This window comes from Phallusia mammillata, chromosome 3 (assembly GCF_965637545.1).
Source record: "Phallusia mammillata chromosome 3, kaPhaMamm4.hap1.1, whole genome shotgun sequence".
NCBI lineage: Eukaryota > Metazoa > Chordata > Ascidiacea > Phlebobranchia > Ascidiidae > Phallusia > Phallusia mammillata.
Window position 1 is genome coordinate 13072275 of NC_137254.1, and position 17558 is coordinate 13089832.

A 17558-nucleotide genomic window follows, 5' to 3' on the forward strand; every position below is an offset into this window, starting at 1 on the left:
CGAAATAATTTTGAAGTTGGAAAAAGAAAATGCCAGTGCTGTGGATATGGCAAACGTTCTGTCGGAACTAAAATTAAACTTACGTGAAAGGAAGGAGATCAGCTTCATTCCGTACCAAGCACTGTGTCTTTTAGAAAAGCTGGAAAACGCTGGGGAAGTGGATGGAAAAATATTCCGTAAAAAAACAACTGAATTTTATCAAAAATGCCTATCATATCTGGATCTTTACGAGGATGCTTATAAAGATGTGTTACCTCATCTTTGGATTGATCTAAAAGCAGATGAAATATCATGGCCTAGTGTTCTTTCATCGGCAGAGCACATTAACACCCCGTTTGGGATTCAGGTAACCAACAACGACTCCCTTTTCGAAGAGCATGTGCTAATCAAACGGTATCTGTCTCAACATGATAAAAACGAAAGCTGGAAAAAGGAATGTTATGAAAAAAAGTGGGTCGAGATATTTGCCTTCCTTTCAGAAAAAAATGTACTCACTCCAAACTTTCGAAAAGTGATGGAATTTGTATTTTGCTTACCAGGGACTTCGGCACCGGTGGAGAGAATTTTTTCCATTATGAAAAATATATGGTCTGACAATAAAAGCAGAATGTTGGAGCAGAATGTAAAAGCCCTTCTGACATGCAAAATTAACACTAATATGTCATGCTGCGATTTTTATGACAAAGTTAAATCGAACAACGAGTTCTTAAAAAAAGTCCGAGGTACAGATAAATACGCCTGGTCCAAAATGTAAATTGATTGCGTGTTTGCTTTTTGTGTTGAGTAATTCGGATATCGTTGTTCGTAAATGGTAGAGTAGTGGTTGAAACGCAATAGATTTTAGCTTAATATTCCTCAAATTTATGGGAATGCTAAAGAATGAATAAAATGTATTTTATTTGCTGTGTGATTGTAGCGTTTCGTTTGTGTCTGTAAGGTTTACTCCTTGTGTTTGTGTACGGGGTATTTTTTGGACAGTAGGCTATCCACCCCAGCCGTCCGCCTGTCAGTATGTTTCATTTTCAGGATAAAAATCGTATCGTCTGTTTTTGATGTAAAAAATACCGCATGTTTATGTCGTTAAAAATGTTTGTGTTTTCTGCTGCGTTTGCAAATACACAGCCAGATTTTGTTGATTACGATCAGGTCAACCACCTTCAGGCAGATCGTACAGAAGAGGTCGCGACGGCGTTGTCTTATATCAGTAATATCACCTACTATGCTAACCTTTGTTCCCCCAACACAGAAGAAACGGGAAAAAATTGTTTGGAAGTGTCCCGGTTTAAAGTAAAAAACATATGGCAAGCCTAACAATTGGGGAAGAACTAATAAAGCCATGTATCTTGTCTGCGGCTGAAGTAATTCTGGGTTCTGAAGCTGCTCGAAAACTTGAAGGCATACCGCTTTCCAACAACACTGTTCAGCGAAGGATCGAAGATATGGCCAAGGTCATCGAAATAGAGGAGGTAAAGAAATCTCTTTATTTTGCTATTCAACTCGACGAGTCAACTGACGTCAGCAATTGTGCCATTCTTCTTTGTTTCGTGCGCTATAAGGGAAAATCAGATATTAAGAAAGAGCTTCTTTGCTGCATAACCTTGCCAGGACGTACCACCGGCTCAGAAATGTTTAGACTTCTCAACGCTACTTTAGTGAGAAAGAAATAGAATGGGGAAGTTGCGTTGGAGTGTGTACTGATGGAGCTGCGAGCATGACCGGTTATCGCTCTGGCGTGGTTGCAAAAACAAGAGAAGTTGCGCACAAAGACATGTTATTTACTCACTGCATCATTCATCGGGAGCATTTGGCTTCAAAGAAGCTTTCTCCTGATTTGAATAACGTACTTACTAGTGCTGTGAAGATTGTTAATGCAATTAAAAGTCGACCTTTAAACTCCAGACTCTTCAAAGCATTGTGTGAAAGTATGGATTCCCAGCATAATCATCTTCTTTTCCACGCAGAAGTAACATGGCTGTCACGAGGACGAGTTCTTTCTCGCCTATTTGAACTCCGCGAAGAAACAAAACATTTCTTGACAGAAAGAAACTCCCCATTAGCAGATTTGTTGTTGGATGAGATGTGGTTGTGTAAGTTTGCGTACTGGGCAGATATATTTAGCTGTTTGAACGAGCTTAATACTTCTCTACAAGGCTTTAGCACCAATATATTTGTACTGAGAAACAGGACAGATGCTTTCAAACAGAAGCTGGCACTTTGGGATAGTCTTGTGCAAAAGAAAGATACAATTATGTTTCCAAATTTGAATGAGTACTTGACAAGTGTTAATGTAAACGTTGAAGATTTACTGAGCTTTGTTAGTCAACACTTGAAAGAGTTGGCTAACAATTTTGACCATTATTTTCCGGAGCATGAAGATCCTCGAAGTGGAAACCTTTGGATCAACAATCCATTCAACGAAGATGTCAACACATGCAACCTTAATCTCCATGAAAAAGAAAGTCTGATTGAATTATGTTCCGATTCTACTTTGCAGTCCAGCTACAAAAAAAAACCACTGACACAATTCTGGATATCTCTTGAAAACGAATACTCGTCTCTAACTCACAAAGCAATAAAATTATTGGTGTTTTTTTCAAACAGCTACTTGTGCGAAAAATCCTTTTCATCGCTGACTTTAATTAAAACAAAGCAAAGAAATCGACTGGATGCCGAAGCAGAACTACGAGTTTCAGAAACTTCGTTGGTGCCTCGTTTGCCTCGCATACTGGCAGCGAAACAACAGCAAACATCTCACTAACATTGATTTTGTTTGTAAACGGTTTGGCGTTTTGTTGTTTGAGTTGAGTTAATTTACGTTTGGTTGTAATTTTTCGTCTTTAATACAAGGGCTATGACTAAATCATGTACTTTTTAATGTTGCGCAACGACAACTTTGGTGAAGAACAGGCATACAAACATCTGTTGCATTCACTACGATTTTCGTTGCCGGTCCGTGGGATTTTTTTAAATTTTTGCCGGTCCCGCGGTGCGAAAAGGTTGGGCACCACTGGTCTAGATCGTTCATGGTATTGTCAACAGCTGTATGAATTTCTAAGAATCTAGATAGCATTTTTACCAATGAATTCCACCGAGTTTTGGTGTCCATGATAAGGTTAAGTTCTTTGCTAAACTATGCTTGACAGTTTTTCTGCAGCACATCATTCTTTACCGGGCTTACGAATCTTATTGATGACTTTTTCAACTCTTTCGCCCAGTTGGAGGTCATGAGGTTCATTGTTATTCATGGATTCTTCCAAAGTTATTTGAGCATTTTCATCATCCCATTCTTCATAAATTGTGTCCCCCTCCACATCAACTAACTCTTTACCATCAGCTTCATGCTCATCAAGTACATCCACATTACCCTTCTTGTATAAATCAACTACAGACAAATGCATTCCATGGAAATGACAGATTTGATGTAGTACTGGAGACAAGCGACCAGCCTTTCGGCTCCATCAGACACCATTCCGATTATGTGTTCTTTGAGGTTTAGGCCAAATTCGAGGAGTTTTCCTTCGATCATTAATACAGATAATTCGCTTCATTCCCAGAGAAATTACTTTTGAGTCGTTTGTATGCAAGTTTACGCACATGTATCTTTTGGTTTTAGTTGGTGTCCACTCGTCAAGAGAAACAGAAAAGCGTTGGCCTTTTTGTGCTATCTTTTCAAGATCATCTTTCTGTTTACGTTTAGTGGTTTGAGCATAGGTCACAAACATTGCTTTCGTGTCCTGTCTGGATGATGGTATGTTCAAATCCCTGAAAAATGCTTGAATATCGCGGCTTTTCTCAAGCTTATAAAAAGGCAGCGAATCCAGTGCCACGAGTCTAGCAAGAACTAATTCAGGAGGATCTTTCTTTTAAAAGCAGGATGATATAGTCATTTGCTTGCTCGTATTTTTTACTTTTCATTTCATCTTGTTTTTTGTATCTACATTTAATTTTTGTCTTTCTTCTTCAGATGGTAAATTAATGGAGACGTGCTGGAGTTTTTTAGGTTGCAAGCAGAACAATATTTACATTTTTTATCCACTGTGCCATATTTACAACAACACCACAGTAACAACAACTGTTAACTGAACACTGTTGCATAACTGCCTCTATTGTCAACAACGTTGCAACATAGGAATATCTCATTGATTAACCTGCCTTCAATATTGTGGAGCGTATGACGTAACAGTCTCATTGTCTTGTCTGTCTACAATTTGGCAGTACATAACGGGAAAAAACTTGTGTTCTAATGCCTTTTGGGATTCGTGACTCGCACGAACGTTGCTACTATGTTTAAACAAAGATATTTCGAACATATTCAAGATTAACATAAAAAAAAAAAAAAAAAGATTATTTGAAATTCGGTAAAAATTAGTTGATAAATTTTCAAATAATTTTAAAGTTCAAATAATCAAATAATTATTTGTTTGATAACAGCCAGACATTTTAGTGGTTATAACTTCGAACTGTCGTTTTGAGCTAAAGCTTTAGCGGAATGTAGGTAGGTGATTTAAACCATTTTACAAACTACATCGTACAATAAATATGGTGTTTTGTATTCAAAAATATCTTTCATATATTTTCACCACGTCCGTGAAAACGTAAACCATTACTTTGATTAACTAACACGTCTACTCGTTAAAAACTTCATTCAGTTTCTGTGCTGGAATTGTAATATTGTGACCGTAGTTCGCGCATTTTATTGCAGTTTTATGTCAACGCCAAACCCGCGCAGAAGTGAACGACCCAAGGACGCTAGCCGCAGCTTTCGAGAATGGCTCTTTTGTTATTGTCCCACGAGTAGTACGAGAATTTGTTACTGGAACGCAATTTTAAGACAACTGTGTTAAAAAGCAAAAACTCCTTCAAAATCTTCCCCGTCTTAAAATTGCTGCAGACATTTTGCATGGAGGAAAAAAACTATTGCCAAAGTGAGGGAAATTCTTTTATCAGACAATATAGCTAAACGTAGATGCGATGATATTTCTGAAGATTTGCTAAAACAACTTGTCATCTAAGAAAGACTGCTGCTTATGGGATACAACTCGACGAAACGACAGATATTGCAGATGAAGCGCAGTTGATTGTGTATTGTAGATTTGCTGATTCGGAAGCCAAAACCATTGTAGAGCACTATTTTGGAGTTTCAGCAACAGCTCAAGCAATCTTTGATAAGTTGAATCAATTTATTAAGGAATATGATTTGGATTGGTCCAAGTGTAAGTCAGTTACTACCGATGGAGTAGCAGCCATGCAAGGTTCTACGATAGGAGTTGTTCAGAAAATAACAAAAGTGTCTCCTGATTGTGTTTCTAATTATTGTGTGATACATCGGGAGGCGCTTGTAGTAAAGAAATTAAACAAAGAAAATCATAGGGGTGCTGGATATTGTTCTTAGGGATGTCATAAAAGTTGTAAATTTTGTCCGCTCTCATTCAAAGAAACATAGAATATTTTCAGAACTATGCAAAGACATGAAAGCAGAAGGATTGAGATTGTTATATCATGCAGAGGTGCGCTGGTTATCCTGAGGAAAAGTTTTGAAGCGAGTGTTTCAATTGCGAAAAGAATTGTATGTCTTTCTTGCTCAAGAAGGACACGTAATGGCCACTATGTTTAAAGATACCTTCTGGCTTGCAAAATTGTGTTATTTAACTGCCATATTTGAAAGCACAAATCAGCTGAATTTGTCGATGCAAGGAAAAGGAAGTGCATGCCAGCAAGGTGCAAGCTTTAAAATGTAAATTGAAGTTGTGGCAGAGTAATGTTGTAAAATGCGATTTTTTTAGATTTTGAATCCTTGCACGATTTTATCAAGACTAGTAACTGGGAATTCGAAAACCCTAATATTGAATCAAATATGAAATCGGCGGTACATAAGCATCTCGATGTGCTACAGCAACTATTTGAAGTCTACTTTCCATATACGGAATATTTAAGTCTTAATTCTCTATTATGGATCGTCCAGCCGTTTCTAAATGAAGAGTTCGACTTGGGCTACGGTGAACTAATTGCACTGCGTTTAGATTTGGTGCAAAAGGCGGAGTTTAAACAAAGTGAAAGCTATACTGGGTATCGCTGCTCAAACATTCCTGAATATCGAAATCTTAGTCAAAAAGCGATTTCCATCCTTGTTCGCATGCCCACGACATACCTATGCGAGCAAGGATTTTCTGCTCTTGTTGAAATTAAATCCAAAAAACGCAATTCAATAAAGGATGTTGACACGCTTATGAGAGGGGCACTGGAAACACGGTTACTGCCTCGCTGTGTACAACTGCCTGACGAAGTTCAACAGCAACGTTCGCATTAAATTGATGATGCAACGTTGCGCTTGTATAAATTATTTATTATTTCATTTCCATTATACAACTTTGGGTATAATATACATATTTCCTTTTTATTGTGCTTATCCTTATTCCGGATTCACTGTATTGCAAGGATAGGGGTGTACGATTTTAAAATGTACGCCAGAAGGGTGGATATGACAGACTATTACTATCTTGTCACCGAGTATTTGCAGTGCACACAATGCAATGCCCAGGGGATATGACAAGTTAGTAATGGAACAGTTGCCATATGCACTGCGCTGTCAGTTTCCTGCAGTGTTGACACTTACAAGTAAAAGAAAAACTGTTTGTTTGATGATTCTTTGTGCCATTGTTATTTGCGAAATTGTTTTTCCCCATCTACTGAAGCCTAGTGAAAAAGAACGATTGCTGCAACCGAATGTGATGGTTTCCTACAGAAAGCCGCCGACTCTGGCTAGGATCCTCACAAGGTACAGAACCATCGCGCAAAGTAGTTTTTTGACCAACATTTCATTACTGCCGGGTTCTTTTCCATGCGGTCATTGCGCATTGTGTGGCCACTTCGGCAACCACATGTCTATGGTGGACGCATCCGACAGCCTCACTACACCACACAGGGTGTTATTTCGGCCTTTATGTGGCAAATGCCGAATTTGCAATGCGCAATGTGTCGGCCAGACGAAAAACGATTTTCCATCCGTTGGAATAGCCACAGGTCGGTATAGAAAACTCGTCAACACAACGAAACCGACCACAAAACGGCTTTGGCGCACCACTACGAGACATAAAAAACCCTGATCGGGATTCGTCCCCGGGATAGTCCTGGGTTCGAACCCCGTGAAAAAAATAAAATAAAAAATAAAAAAAAACGGCGTAAAAATAATGGCATTCACTGAACAATAAACAAAATGTATGACTTAAACAGTTTGTAAATACCTTTAAGATTTTCATTGCATTGTGCTAAAACATTGCCTTATCTGTTTTTCATGGCTTGTTCATAATACAATACAACATAATTATAGCAGAAACAAATAAACATTTTAAGCAGTGTCAGTAAAATATAGAAATTTTTTAAATCAAAGTCCATGGCAATCTCTGCCTTTCAAAAACAATCTTTACTTCTCACATCTGAAGTCAAGGATGTTGACAAAGATTCCCGGCACTTCCACCCTGCAAAACAAATCAAATTTGTTACATTTTAGTCGTTTAGGTATAATTTATTGCAACATGTTAGGTAAACAAACAAAATTAAAATCTTATCTGTTAAAGGTTTGGGTAGCATGTGTTATTTAATTGTTTTAAACAATTTCTGCCAAAAGATCTTTTAAAGGACAAACAACTAACATTCCACACTGTGCATTGCTTCATATTTCAACACTCTACCATACTAAATCAAGCAAATAGGGCCAGAGCTGGACCAGCCTTAGGGCCACAATAAAATTAAGTTTGTACTGTTGATAAACTTACTTTGTATTCAGACTAGTTCAAGATTTTCTCTTCTGGTGCTTTAGGAATCCAGTGTTTTGCTTTCAATACCAGCCTATAATAAAAAAATTGTCAAATGTAAATATGTATACAAACTCAGTAAAGCTTTGTTAGAAAAACTTCTGCAAGTAGAACTATACCTTTTGCTGTCCTTTGTTTGTGACGATAATTTTTGTCATTTTCCAGATAATATCGCTAAGAAAAAGACCTTCCATGTTTGCCAAGAAGCATACCTAAAAATCAGAAGCTTTGTTGTAATTGTAATGCTCGTGCAGCAAAGTAACACAGATTTTGGCTTTAGAGTGGGATTTGCACAAAAGATCTACACATAAATTAGTTTATAACTTACTAAGACTTGCTAAAAGATTTTGTCTTCAGTTTGCTTACAGTTAAAAGCCTCTAGCTCTTATAGTTGCCACTAGATTTGGGGCTTTCAACAGATTTTGCATTGTCACAAGTTCCATTTCTTCTTTAGCGTCACTCTACAAATGTGTAACTTGTAGGCTAAAAAACAAAACCACAAGTAAGTGGTAAATATAAAAACTATTTATATTTTTGGAAAGGAAAAGAGTCTCAATTCCAACAACTAAAACAGCAAATTAAAACAAATTATCTGCAACTGCTCATTCATTGTGCTGCACTTTTTTACCATGTGACAGAGCAAATTTGCAAACAGCCGCAAAATCTTTGACATAAATATGACCAGCATTAAATAATATAATCAATTTTACCTAATATATTTATAATCATGCATAAAGAGAAGAACAACATATAAGGTAGTTCACATATTACAACATATACTGTACTCTATATTATTTAGGCTATAAACACATATACAACTATTGGCTACTAATACCTTACATAAAACTGATCCATCTGTATGTGTTGCAGGGCAATAAAGATACTTTTGACACATGAGTTGGTAATGTACTAATGTTTAGCAACCCGTTTGTGGTCTTCAATTATTTTGAGTTTTTCTTTCCAATGACCAATATGACAAGTATATGTGTCTTCAGCACAAAGTAGTTTTATGAAAAATTCACACAGGTTTAGTGCGTAATTAAATGATAATGAATATTAAAACTGCAATGTAAATATAAAACAACAAAAAAAGCATTTCCTAATTATGATGGTACATGACCTAATTAAGTATAAATGTGCACACGACACACGTGTCAAAAACAATCAATAATTTTAGTTAACTAATTGATTTTAGTTGACAATTTTTATCCAAATGTATAGCCTACATTATATAGCTTACTTTCTAGAAAAAAACTTTAGCATACTTTTTTACAAATAGCACAATAGTGACCTTTTAAGTAAATATATCCAAATCATTATCAAGTAAAATAGCAGGTAAATATGTAAAAATGAATAACAGTGCAACAATCTGTACATATTACAATAGTGTTAACATACGTTAAACATAGGCTACGGCTTGTGCCCAGCAAACACTTCACTCATATTCTTATTTAAAACATACCTATCAGAAAAAATATAAAAACAGACAGACAATATCTCGGATTATCTCCAAAATAGTTCAACTTCAGGCAATTCAAGCCTCTCACTCGAACTGTATTAAAATAATCGTGGGAATAAATAAGGAAAATATCTGCTCAAAGTTGACTAACGCATTATGAATTTCTGAAGTCCACAACACTTCTACAGTTCTACACCTTTTGAACCGAAGTCCATCCATAACAGCGGGGTTTGAAATTTCAAAGTCCGTCACTTCGCGCCAAAATTCAAAATGTGCGTGACTATTTTGAATTTGAATCTTGCGATCCATGTCGTAATGACTTGTACATGCGTTTAAAAGAATGAAAAGGACTGCAAGCTTTCTCATCGGAGCTCATGGGAGAGCGGTTTGAAAACACTTTTAAAGTGATCACTGCGCCCAAAATCAAACCTGCATGACGGATTTTGAAATGTTATGTTGCGACCTATGGCGTAATAATTCAAAATCTTCGAACACGAAAAGCGGTCAAAAAGAGAAACCAATTGTAGAAACCTGCAATTTGGAAATGACGTTTCATTTTAGAAACATCTGTGTAAATAATTATTTAATTATGTTATAACATTGCAATTGTAGTTTACCTGTTAAATAACGGTACTAAAACGTTTGAACTGTTTGACGTCAGAGACAAACGTTAATTCTACGTCACATATGACGTTTTGAAATAGGCTTAGTTGTATTGCAGTTTGTTGCAACGTTACTAAACAACGTTAATAAAACGTTTAAACTGACGTCGAAACCGGTTGTACACAAGTTAAATTTGACGTCAGTGACAAACGTGAATTCTACGTCACATATGACGTTTTAGAATAGTTGTATTGCAGTTTGTTGCAACGTTACTATACAACGTTAATAAAACGTTTAAACTGACGTCGAAAACGGTTGTACACAAGTTAAATTTGACGTCACTGACAAACGTGAATTCTACGTCACATATGACGTTTGAACAAAGTTGTATTGCAGTTTGTTGCAACGTTACTACACAATGTTAATAAAACGTTTAAACTGACGTCGAAAACAGTTGTACACAAGTTAAATTTGACGTCAGAGACAAACGTGAATTCTACGTCACATATAACGTTTTAACAAAGTTGTATTGCAGTTTGTTGCAACGTTACTAAAGAACGTTAATAAAACGTTTAAACTGACGTCGAAACCGGTTGTACACAAGTTAAATTTCACGTTAGTGACAAACGTGAATTCTACGTCACATATGACGTTTGAACAAAGTTGTATTGCAGTTTGTTGCAACGTTACTAAAGAACGTTAATAAAACGTTTAAACTGACGTCGAAAACAGTTGTACACAAGTTAAATTTGACGTCAGAAACAAACGTGAATTCCACGTCACGTATGACGTTCAAAAACAGTTTTATTTTAGTTTGTTGCAACGTTCAGATGAAACGTCAATAAAACGTTTAAAATTACGTCAAATATAGTTGCACACAGGTTTTCTTCAAACGTCAACAAAATACGTTTTTTTCACGTTTTTAAACACGTCTGGAAAGGTTGTATAAATGTTTTTGCCTGACGTTAGGTTTTACCAAATTTCAACGTCATGTATTACGTAACAAAAACTGTAGCAAGACGTGATTTGTTGACGTTCGTTGGCAAACTTTCCCACAACATTTACTTTGTGTAAAAAAATTGGTTCCGAACGTCGAAACTACGTTGTGTGTTAGCTGGGGTGTTTTTTTTTTTGCTTTTGTAGTGAACAAGATAGGGTGTTGAATCTTTTTTACTTTTCAAATTATGCCTTTTTAACAGCGAATTGGATTGAATTGTTTGTTTGTATAACAACAGCACTAAACGGGAAAAAACACAATGTGAATCGGTCATTTGGTGTGCAGTAGTGGGATCAAACTATGTAGCATGTCTCTATTTTTGTTGTGATGGTTTGTTGTATAATTGTTAATGAAATCAATTTTGAAATCTCACCAGTTGCCTGTTCTCTTAGTTTCTAACGTCATGGGAGCAAGCTAATCTGGCCATGCGTCGAATTGCTTCCTGTAATACGAGCACGTTGTAAAGCCGTAAGTCGCAGCTGCACAACCCGTTAGTGTCTAAATTACTTCGTTTACGCGCAACAATTGATTATTGTAGTCCAGTTAAAGTTTGCAATAGCGAGGGAAAGCTAGTATGTATGTTAGTTAGATTTGGAAGAAGGAATTCGTTTGTCTGTCATGTTTAGAACACATCGTTCCAATCATTTTAGTAGAGATCTGTTATGTTGGATATGTTCGGTATAGTAAAAATGTCTTTTAGGTCGTTACGTAATTACACTTTGAAACAAATAAGCGATGCGAAGTTGTAATTAAACCTAGATCGAATTTCCACAAGAGTTTGGAGTTAAGTGTTGACACTCGGAAACACTGATTGGCTTGATGCATCTATACGTTTGTTTTGAATAGAAGGATGACTATAGTCTATTTTTACTACAATGTTTACTTACTTATAACGGTTGCGTGTATATTAGTTTTAATTTATTGTACTTCTGTTGTAATCTCAAGTTTTCACAAAGTGTAAAACCCAATCCCCGGAAGTGCAGTGATTATCTTAAATAGAACAAATGTATTACAGACGTGGCATCAACCGCTTCACGCACAGATAAGAACTACTGAACTGCAAAAATATTTTCTGACATATTTACGCTAAAATAATTACTTTTTCTCGGTAACCTTTGTAGGTTAAATTCACTCAATACTGGATAAAGCATTTGGCCTTTTTAACAGTGCCACAGAAATATGTCCGATCAGTTGTTTGTCCCAGTTTGTGGTCAATATAAATGACGCTTGTAATCGGACACGCTGGAAAAGGAAATTGTTGCACAGCTAACTACCGCACTGCGTAGCCAGTTGATTTCGATTACCTTGGAACCACACTCGAGTATTAGGAGGTGTAGATAGTTAAATGCAATTGCAAAGTATTACAAAACTTACGGTTGTAACTTTCATATTTTAATCCCGTAGTATTATACTTTATTCACATATTTTATCCCTTGTTGCTTTATTGTGTAAGGCGACTCTTACTAAACATAAACCTTATAAATGTGATGTTTGTGTAAAAATATTTGCAACAAGTGGACATTTAAAAATACACATGTTGACACAAACCAGTGAGAAACTTCATCGATGTGATGTTTGTGAAAAAATGTTTACCCGTTCAAACGATTTGAAAACACACCTGTTGATTCACACAAACGAGAAACCACATCAATGTGTTGTTTGTGAAAAGAGATTTTGTCAGCGTGGAAATTTAAAAAGTCACATGTTGACACACACCAAAGAGAAACCTCATCGCTGCATTGTTTGCGAAAAACGCTTCAGCGACAGTGGAAATTTAAAAAAACACATTTTGACACACACTAAAGAAAAAGCCCATCGATGTGATGTTTGTGAAAAAAGATTCACCAGTTCAGAAGGTTTGAAAAAACACGTGTTGATTCACACCGAAGAGAAACCATATCAATGTGTTGTCTGTGAAAAGAAATTCGTTCAGAATGGAAATTTGAAAAGACACATGTTGATTCACACGAACGAAAAACCACATCGATGTTATGTTTGTGAAAGAAGATTTAGTCGAAATGGAAACTTAAAAACACACATGTTTACACACACCAAAGAGAAACCTTATCGCTGCATTGTTTGCGAAAAATGCTTCAGCGAAAGTGGAAGTTTAAAAAGACACATGTTGACACACACCAAAGAAAAACCTTATCGATGCGATTTTTGTGAAAAAAGATTTCGTCAAAGTGGAAGTTTAAAACCACATATGTTAATACACACCAATGAGAAACCTCATGAATGTAACATTTGTGCAAAAAGATTTCGCCAAATTGGGACTTTAAAACCATACATTTACACACTCCAAAAAAAACTCATCGATGTGATGTTTGTGAAAAACGCTACACCGCAAGTGGGAAAGTCACATCACGACACACAATAAAGACAAAACTCCATTGATGTAATACAAGTACAGGTTTAACATCAACACATTATGATACACACTCTAGAACAGCAGTTCCCAAACCCGGGTCCGCGGACCAAATGGGGGTCGGTTTCCAAACCGGGTCCGCGGACCAAATGAGCAATTTCAGATTTAGCATGCATTTAGATTCCTAGAAACAATTTTTTTAACCAATTAATTTTTGTTGTTGTCTAAACCCAGTCAACAGTACAATGCAACACAGCGTTAAATCGAAAATGTGAAAAATTATATATAAATTTTTAATGACATATAATTGTGGTTTTCGAGTTTACTTCTTTCAAAAGCTAAAGCGACATGTAGTGTCAATTTCATGTATTCTTGCTAAACTACCTTGCAAATCATCACGTCACTGACTACACATATTAAAACTGTGCACTGACAAGACTTTGGTTTGTAACTTGGGATGAAATAAGTTCAATTTGTTGCAACAGGATATCGTTAATGCTCATCACGAAACTGATGAACACAATGCAAATCGTCATTTGGCGTGTAGTGTAAACAGACGTTGTTTCTGTTGGATCGTTATGGTGTGAATAAATAGATATTCCACGTGTTGTGTGGTCTCTCAGTTTCTAACACGAAAGCTGACCACGTGTCTTACGTAAAGCTGCTAATTTCAGAGTAAAAAACAAACAGTCCCGTCGAAAAAACACACAGGGATTCATACAAATGCAGCGTATCAGAGATTTTCGTCGTCAACAGGCATTGTAAACTGTTAAGTATTACGCATTTCGAGACCTGTGTTGTACGCATTTCGCACCTTGCGTTTTAATTACATGATTCGCATTTTTGTGCTGTTATGCTAATTAATTTAGGTGCTATGTATAAACCGTGCTTGCTTTCGTTTTATTCATTCAATTGATTTGCTCTGATCGAAAATACAACATTGGCGAAGAGGATATTTTTCGACTTCACGCCATTGGAAATCTTCACTTCTGACGATGGAAAAGTTTTTCGACTTCATGCAAAAGCAAGTTCAAGAAAGACGTCACCAAGAACAAATAGAAGTTATAATGACGGCACTGAAGAAGACATCTTCCGATGAAAGTTCTTCTTCAGCCCGTATCAGCGCACCCCAGGTAACGCCTAATTTCTGCGCGTTTGATTCCACAGTGGAGCTGTGGCAAGATTGTTTGTCTAGGTTTTACACTTTTGTTAAGGCTCATGAAGTTCCCGAGACGAGACAAGCGCAAGTTTTTCTGACGAATAAAAGCGGTACTGTTAACAAGCTTCTGGCCAATTTGGCATCGCAGAGTTCTCCACCCAAACAGGTAATTGGCTTAAAGATGGAAGAGATTAAAGCTTTCATGGATGAGCAGTATGACCCCAAACGTTTTGTGGTGAGAACGTTTTAAATTTTGGAGCGGAATGAAGCGTAAGCCGGGAGAATCGATCCAGGAACTTGCAGCGCGCATTCGTCAGGATGCTAGCACCTGCGACTTTCCATCTATTTCCGACCCTTTGGACGAAGCATTAAGGACACGTTTCATCTGTTCTGTTGGCAATGAGGCTGTCTTGAAGGCTGTATTCAAGGTAAAAAGTGACGAACTTTCGTTTTCGCGGGCTATACAGATTGCTACGGAGACGGAAGATGCTGCTCGGGTTGCCAAAGAAACTGTTTTCGGGGCAGAAATGAAACCTTCCGTTAACAAGCTCAAGAGCCACAAGAACCCGAGGAATTTAGGCTTCCAGCATACAAGGAAAGAACCGTTAACATGTCATAGGTGCGGGAAGCCTGGACATCTTGCAACAACCTGTCGTTTTAAAAACTCCAGGTATAATTTTTGTAAGTGCAAAGGACATTTGCAAGCAGTATGTCGAAAGAAGATGCAGATTTCGAGCGTGAGATTAGTGGCATCTCTTGATTGCCAGCTCATGCCGAAACTGATTTGTACACTAGTCGTCGATTCCAAATCGTTCAACGTAGAACTCGATACCGCTGCAGGTGGTATTATTTGTTTTGAAGTGTTCACCGAACCAAATCAGGCACATAGAGAACGTTATCACAGGAGGGATTGCACTTTTTCATTTATGGCCATTGATTAGTATAGTGTCGAACGTCATTTTATGCAGCCTGGTATGAAACGACAGCATTCGTCTTGAGTGTAGGGAAAAAAGTAAATCGCGCCATTTGTGTGATTAGTTCATGTTTTGACAAACAGACTGTCTAAATCAGTGGTTCCCAAACTATGGTACGCGTACCACTAGTGGTACGCGAAGGTCTCCAACGTGGTACGCGAGCAACTTATTCAGTTCACACCAAACGATCGCAAATGATCTTCTAGTGCAGGGGTCTCAAACACGCGGCCCGCCAAGGGTTTTTGTGCGGCCCGCGAAGTAACTTTTTAAAAGTTGTGTTTTACTCTGGCGGAGTACCGTTTTTGACTAGAAAGTTTACATAATACAATCATTTTTCTATTAGTGGTATATGTTACGTTTTCACAAGATAATCAAACTCGCTCAGTTTTAGAATCAGCAATTGAGATTGTTGCGTCATATTTCATACATATATCTGTTTGTTATTTAATACAATATTGTTTTTAATGTAGCTAATGGCACAAATGAACATTTCATTTTTTAATCTTGCAATATTTTGTTTGATATCGATATAGTGCGGCCCTTGACTTACTTAGAAGTTTATTTTTGGCCCCCAAAGCAGTTTGAGTTTGAGACCCCTGTTCTAGTGATTATCGTAAGCATTATTTTAATTCACACAAGTTACGTAGAGCGTGAAATTTCATACTACATTCCCTACTAAATTCTAATTCCTTGATGTATTGACGCATCGAACTGTAAAGCAGGGTTTCTTTGTGACGAAACAGGTGTATTATGACGTTATGAATCTGTTATTATGACGTAATAAATCCTTAAAGTCAGATTTGGTAATCAGCTACTAGTTGTGTTGACAGTAGCACTGTAGCGAGGGCGGTAAAAGTTTGACTAAATTTTGCTTTTGGTTACTAAAGGTAAAGTTAGTTAGTAAAGTTTAGTAACATTTTTATTCATTAAACATTTTGCCCATCATTTTTTATTTGTGAATTTGTGAAGAGTTTTCTAACAATTATTGTAGGTCAGGGGTTCCCAACCTTTTTACAATCTCGTACCACTTGGACGCTCTGCACTGCCACGCGTACCACCATAGAGAACTAATGTGCTTCTTGCAGCACAACTAATTTGTTCGAATCATATTTCATTCGACGCTATTTGAAGCTTAAGCTAAAAAACAGTAGATAATATCTCTCAAGAGCAATCATTTGACATAATTAACGCCAACTGTGCCACAGCGTTGTACGGCTTTTTATAGCAAGTAGCAACTATGCTTTTGTTGACAATTGACATGACCTGTATTTTAAAGATCGTAATGATATGAAACAACAGAAATATTTACGTAACGATGACAATAGGCCTGGGGAATGTTGTTTTTTTGTAAACAAAACCAGATAAACAAAATATAAGGTTGTAAATCCAGGTTTATGTGAACAAAACGGAAGCTACTCACGTACCACCGGAAAAAGCTTCGCGTACCACTAGTGGTACGCGTACCACAGGTTGGGAACCCCTGTTGTAGGTGGTACGAGAACGCTGCATGAACCCAAATAATGGTACGCGAGTAGATAAAGTTTGGGAACCACTGGTCTAAATAGTCCAGCGGTAATGCAAAGTAAACACGTGTGCATTGACCCGTTGCCAATTATTGAAGGCAAGGCACGTTCCATGGCATTCTGGAACAAATGTACTAATTACTTCGGTATTATGACGTATTTTGAACTTCATAGAACATTGTTTGCGTTTGGAGTTGTATTTTACAGCAAACCTGAGCCTAATGCGATTTGCAGTAACATATGAACCTCCGGTGTTAGTTGCCCTAGAGATGGAGGGCTACAGCCAAAACAATTACCACATAAAGCCTTTTGTCACTGGGAGACTTTAGCCCGCAATAATATTTGTTCATAGTAAACCAAAGGTAGATGCTAATTGCCGAGTTTCAACGAATATATAATAAAAAATAGTTCTTGAGTTCGGAGATACAGTGGTGTGGTTGTTAGTTATGCACATAGTGTTAGACGCATCACACGGGCAATACAAAGTGTTATCTAAAGTTCGCTGAAGTTCGTTGGCTAAGCTACAGAGGCGTAAAGACTTTTTTGCCAAGACTTACACACCCACTGATGTTGCAACCAACACTAGCTTTGTGATATTTTACATAACGTCTGAAAACATTAAGCCATGATCAGAGGAAAAGTTAGTAAGGAGTGCTTGATGGCC

At 37.1% G+C, this 17558-nt stretch overlaps 3 protein-coding genes and 1 long non-coding RNA gene across 4 annotated transcripts; 3 read left to right on the forward strand and 1 right to left on the reverse strand.

Annotated features, from left to right (window-relative positions):
• Nucleotides 1-2248: 2248 nt before the first annotated feature.
• LOC145219564 (zinc finger BED domain-containing protein 5-like) lies at nucleotides 2249-2758 on the forward strand. The gene has a single exon (XM_080086911.1). It carries the CDS (start codon nucleotides 2249-2251, stop codon nucleotides 2756-2758), a length of 510 nt encoding a protein of 169 aa, XP_079943037.1.
• A 3096-nt stretch (nucleotides 2759-5854) lies between these two features.
• LOC145219565 (protein FAM200A-like) lies at nucleotides 5855-6307 on the forward strand. Its single transcript, XM_080086912.1, has one exon. The coding sequence runs from the start codon at nucleotides 5855-5857 to the stop codon at nucleotides 6305-6307; it is 453 nt and encodes a 150-aa protein (XP_079943038.1).
• A 1608-nt stretch (nucleotides 6308-7915) lies between these two features.
• LOC145217796 (uncharacterized) lies at nucleotides 7916-8838 on the reverse strand. Its single transcript, XR_013857495.1, has 3 exons — nucleotides 8652-8838; nucleotides 8140-8294; nucleotides 7916-8023 (listed from the first exon to the last, which is right to left on the reverse strand). It is a non-coding gene; the product is annotated as an uncharacterized LOC145217796 (long non-coding RNA).
• A 311-nt stretch (nucleotides 8839-9149) lies between these two features.
• Nucleotides 9150-13491, forward strand: LOC145217782 (uncharacterized). The gene has a single exon (XM_080085127.1). The coding sequence runs from the start codon at nucleotides 12405-12407 to the stop codon at nucleotides 13248-13250; it is 846 nt and encodes a 281-aa protein (XP_079941253.1). The 5' UTR covers nucleotides 9150-12404; the 3' UTR covers nucleotides 13251-13491.
• Nucleotides 13492-17558: the final 4067 nt, after the last annotated feature.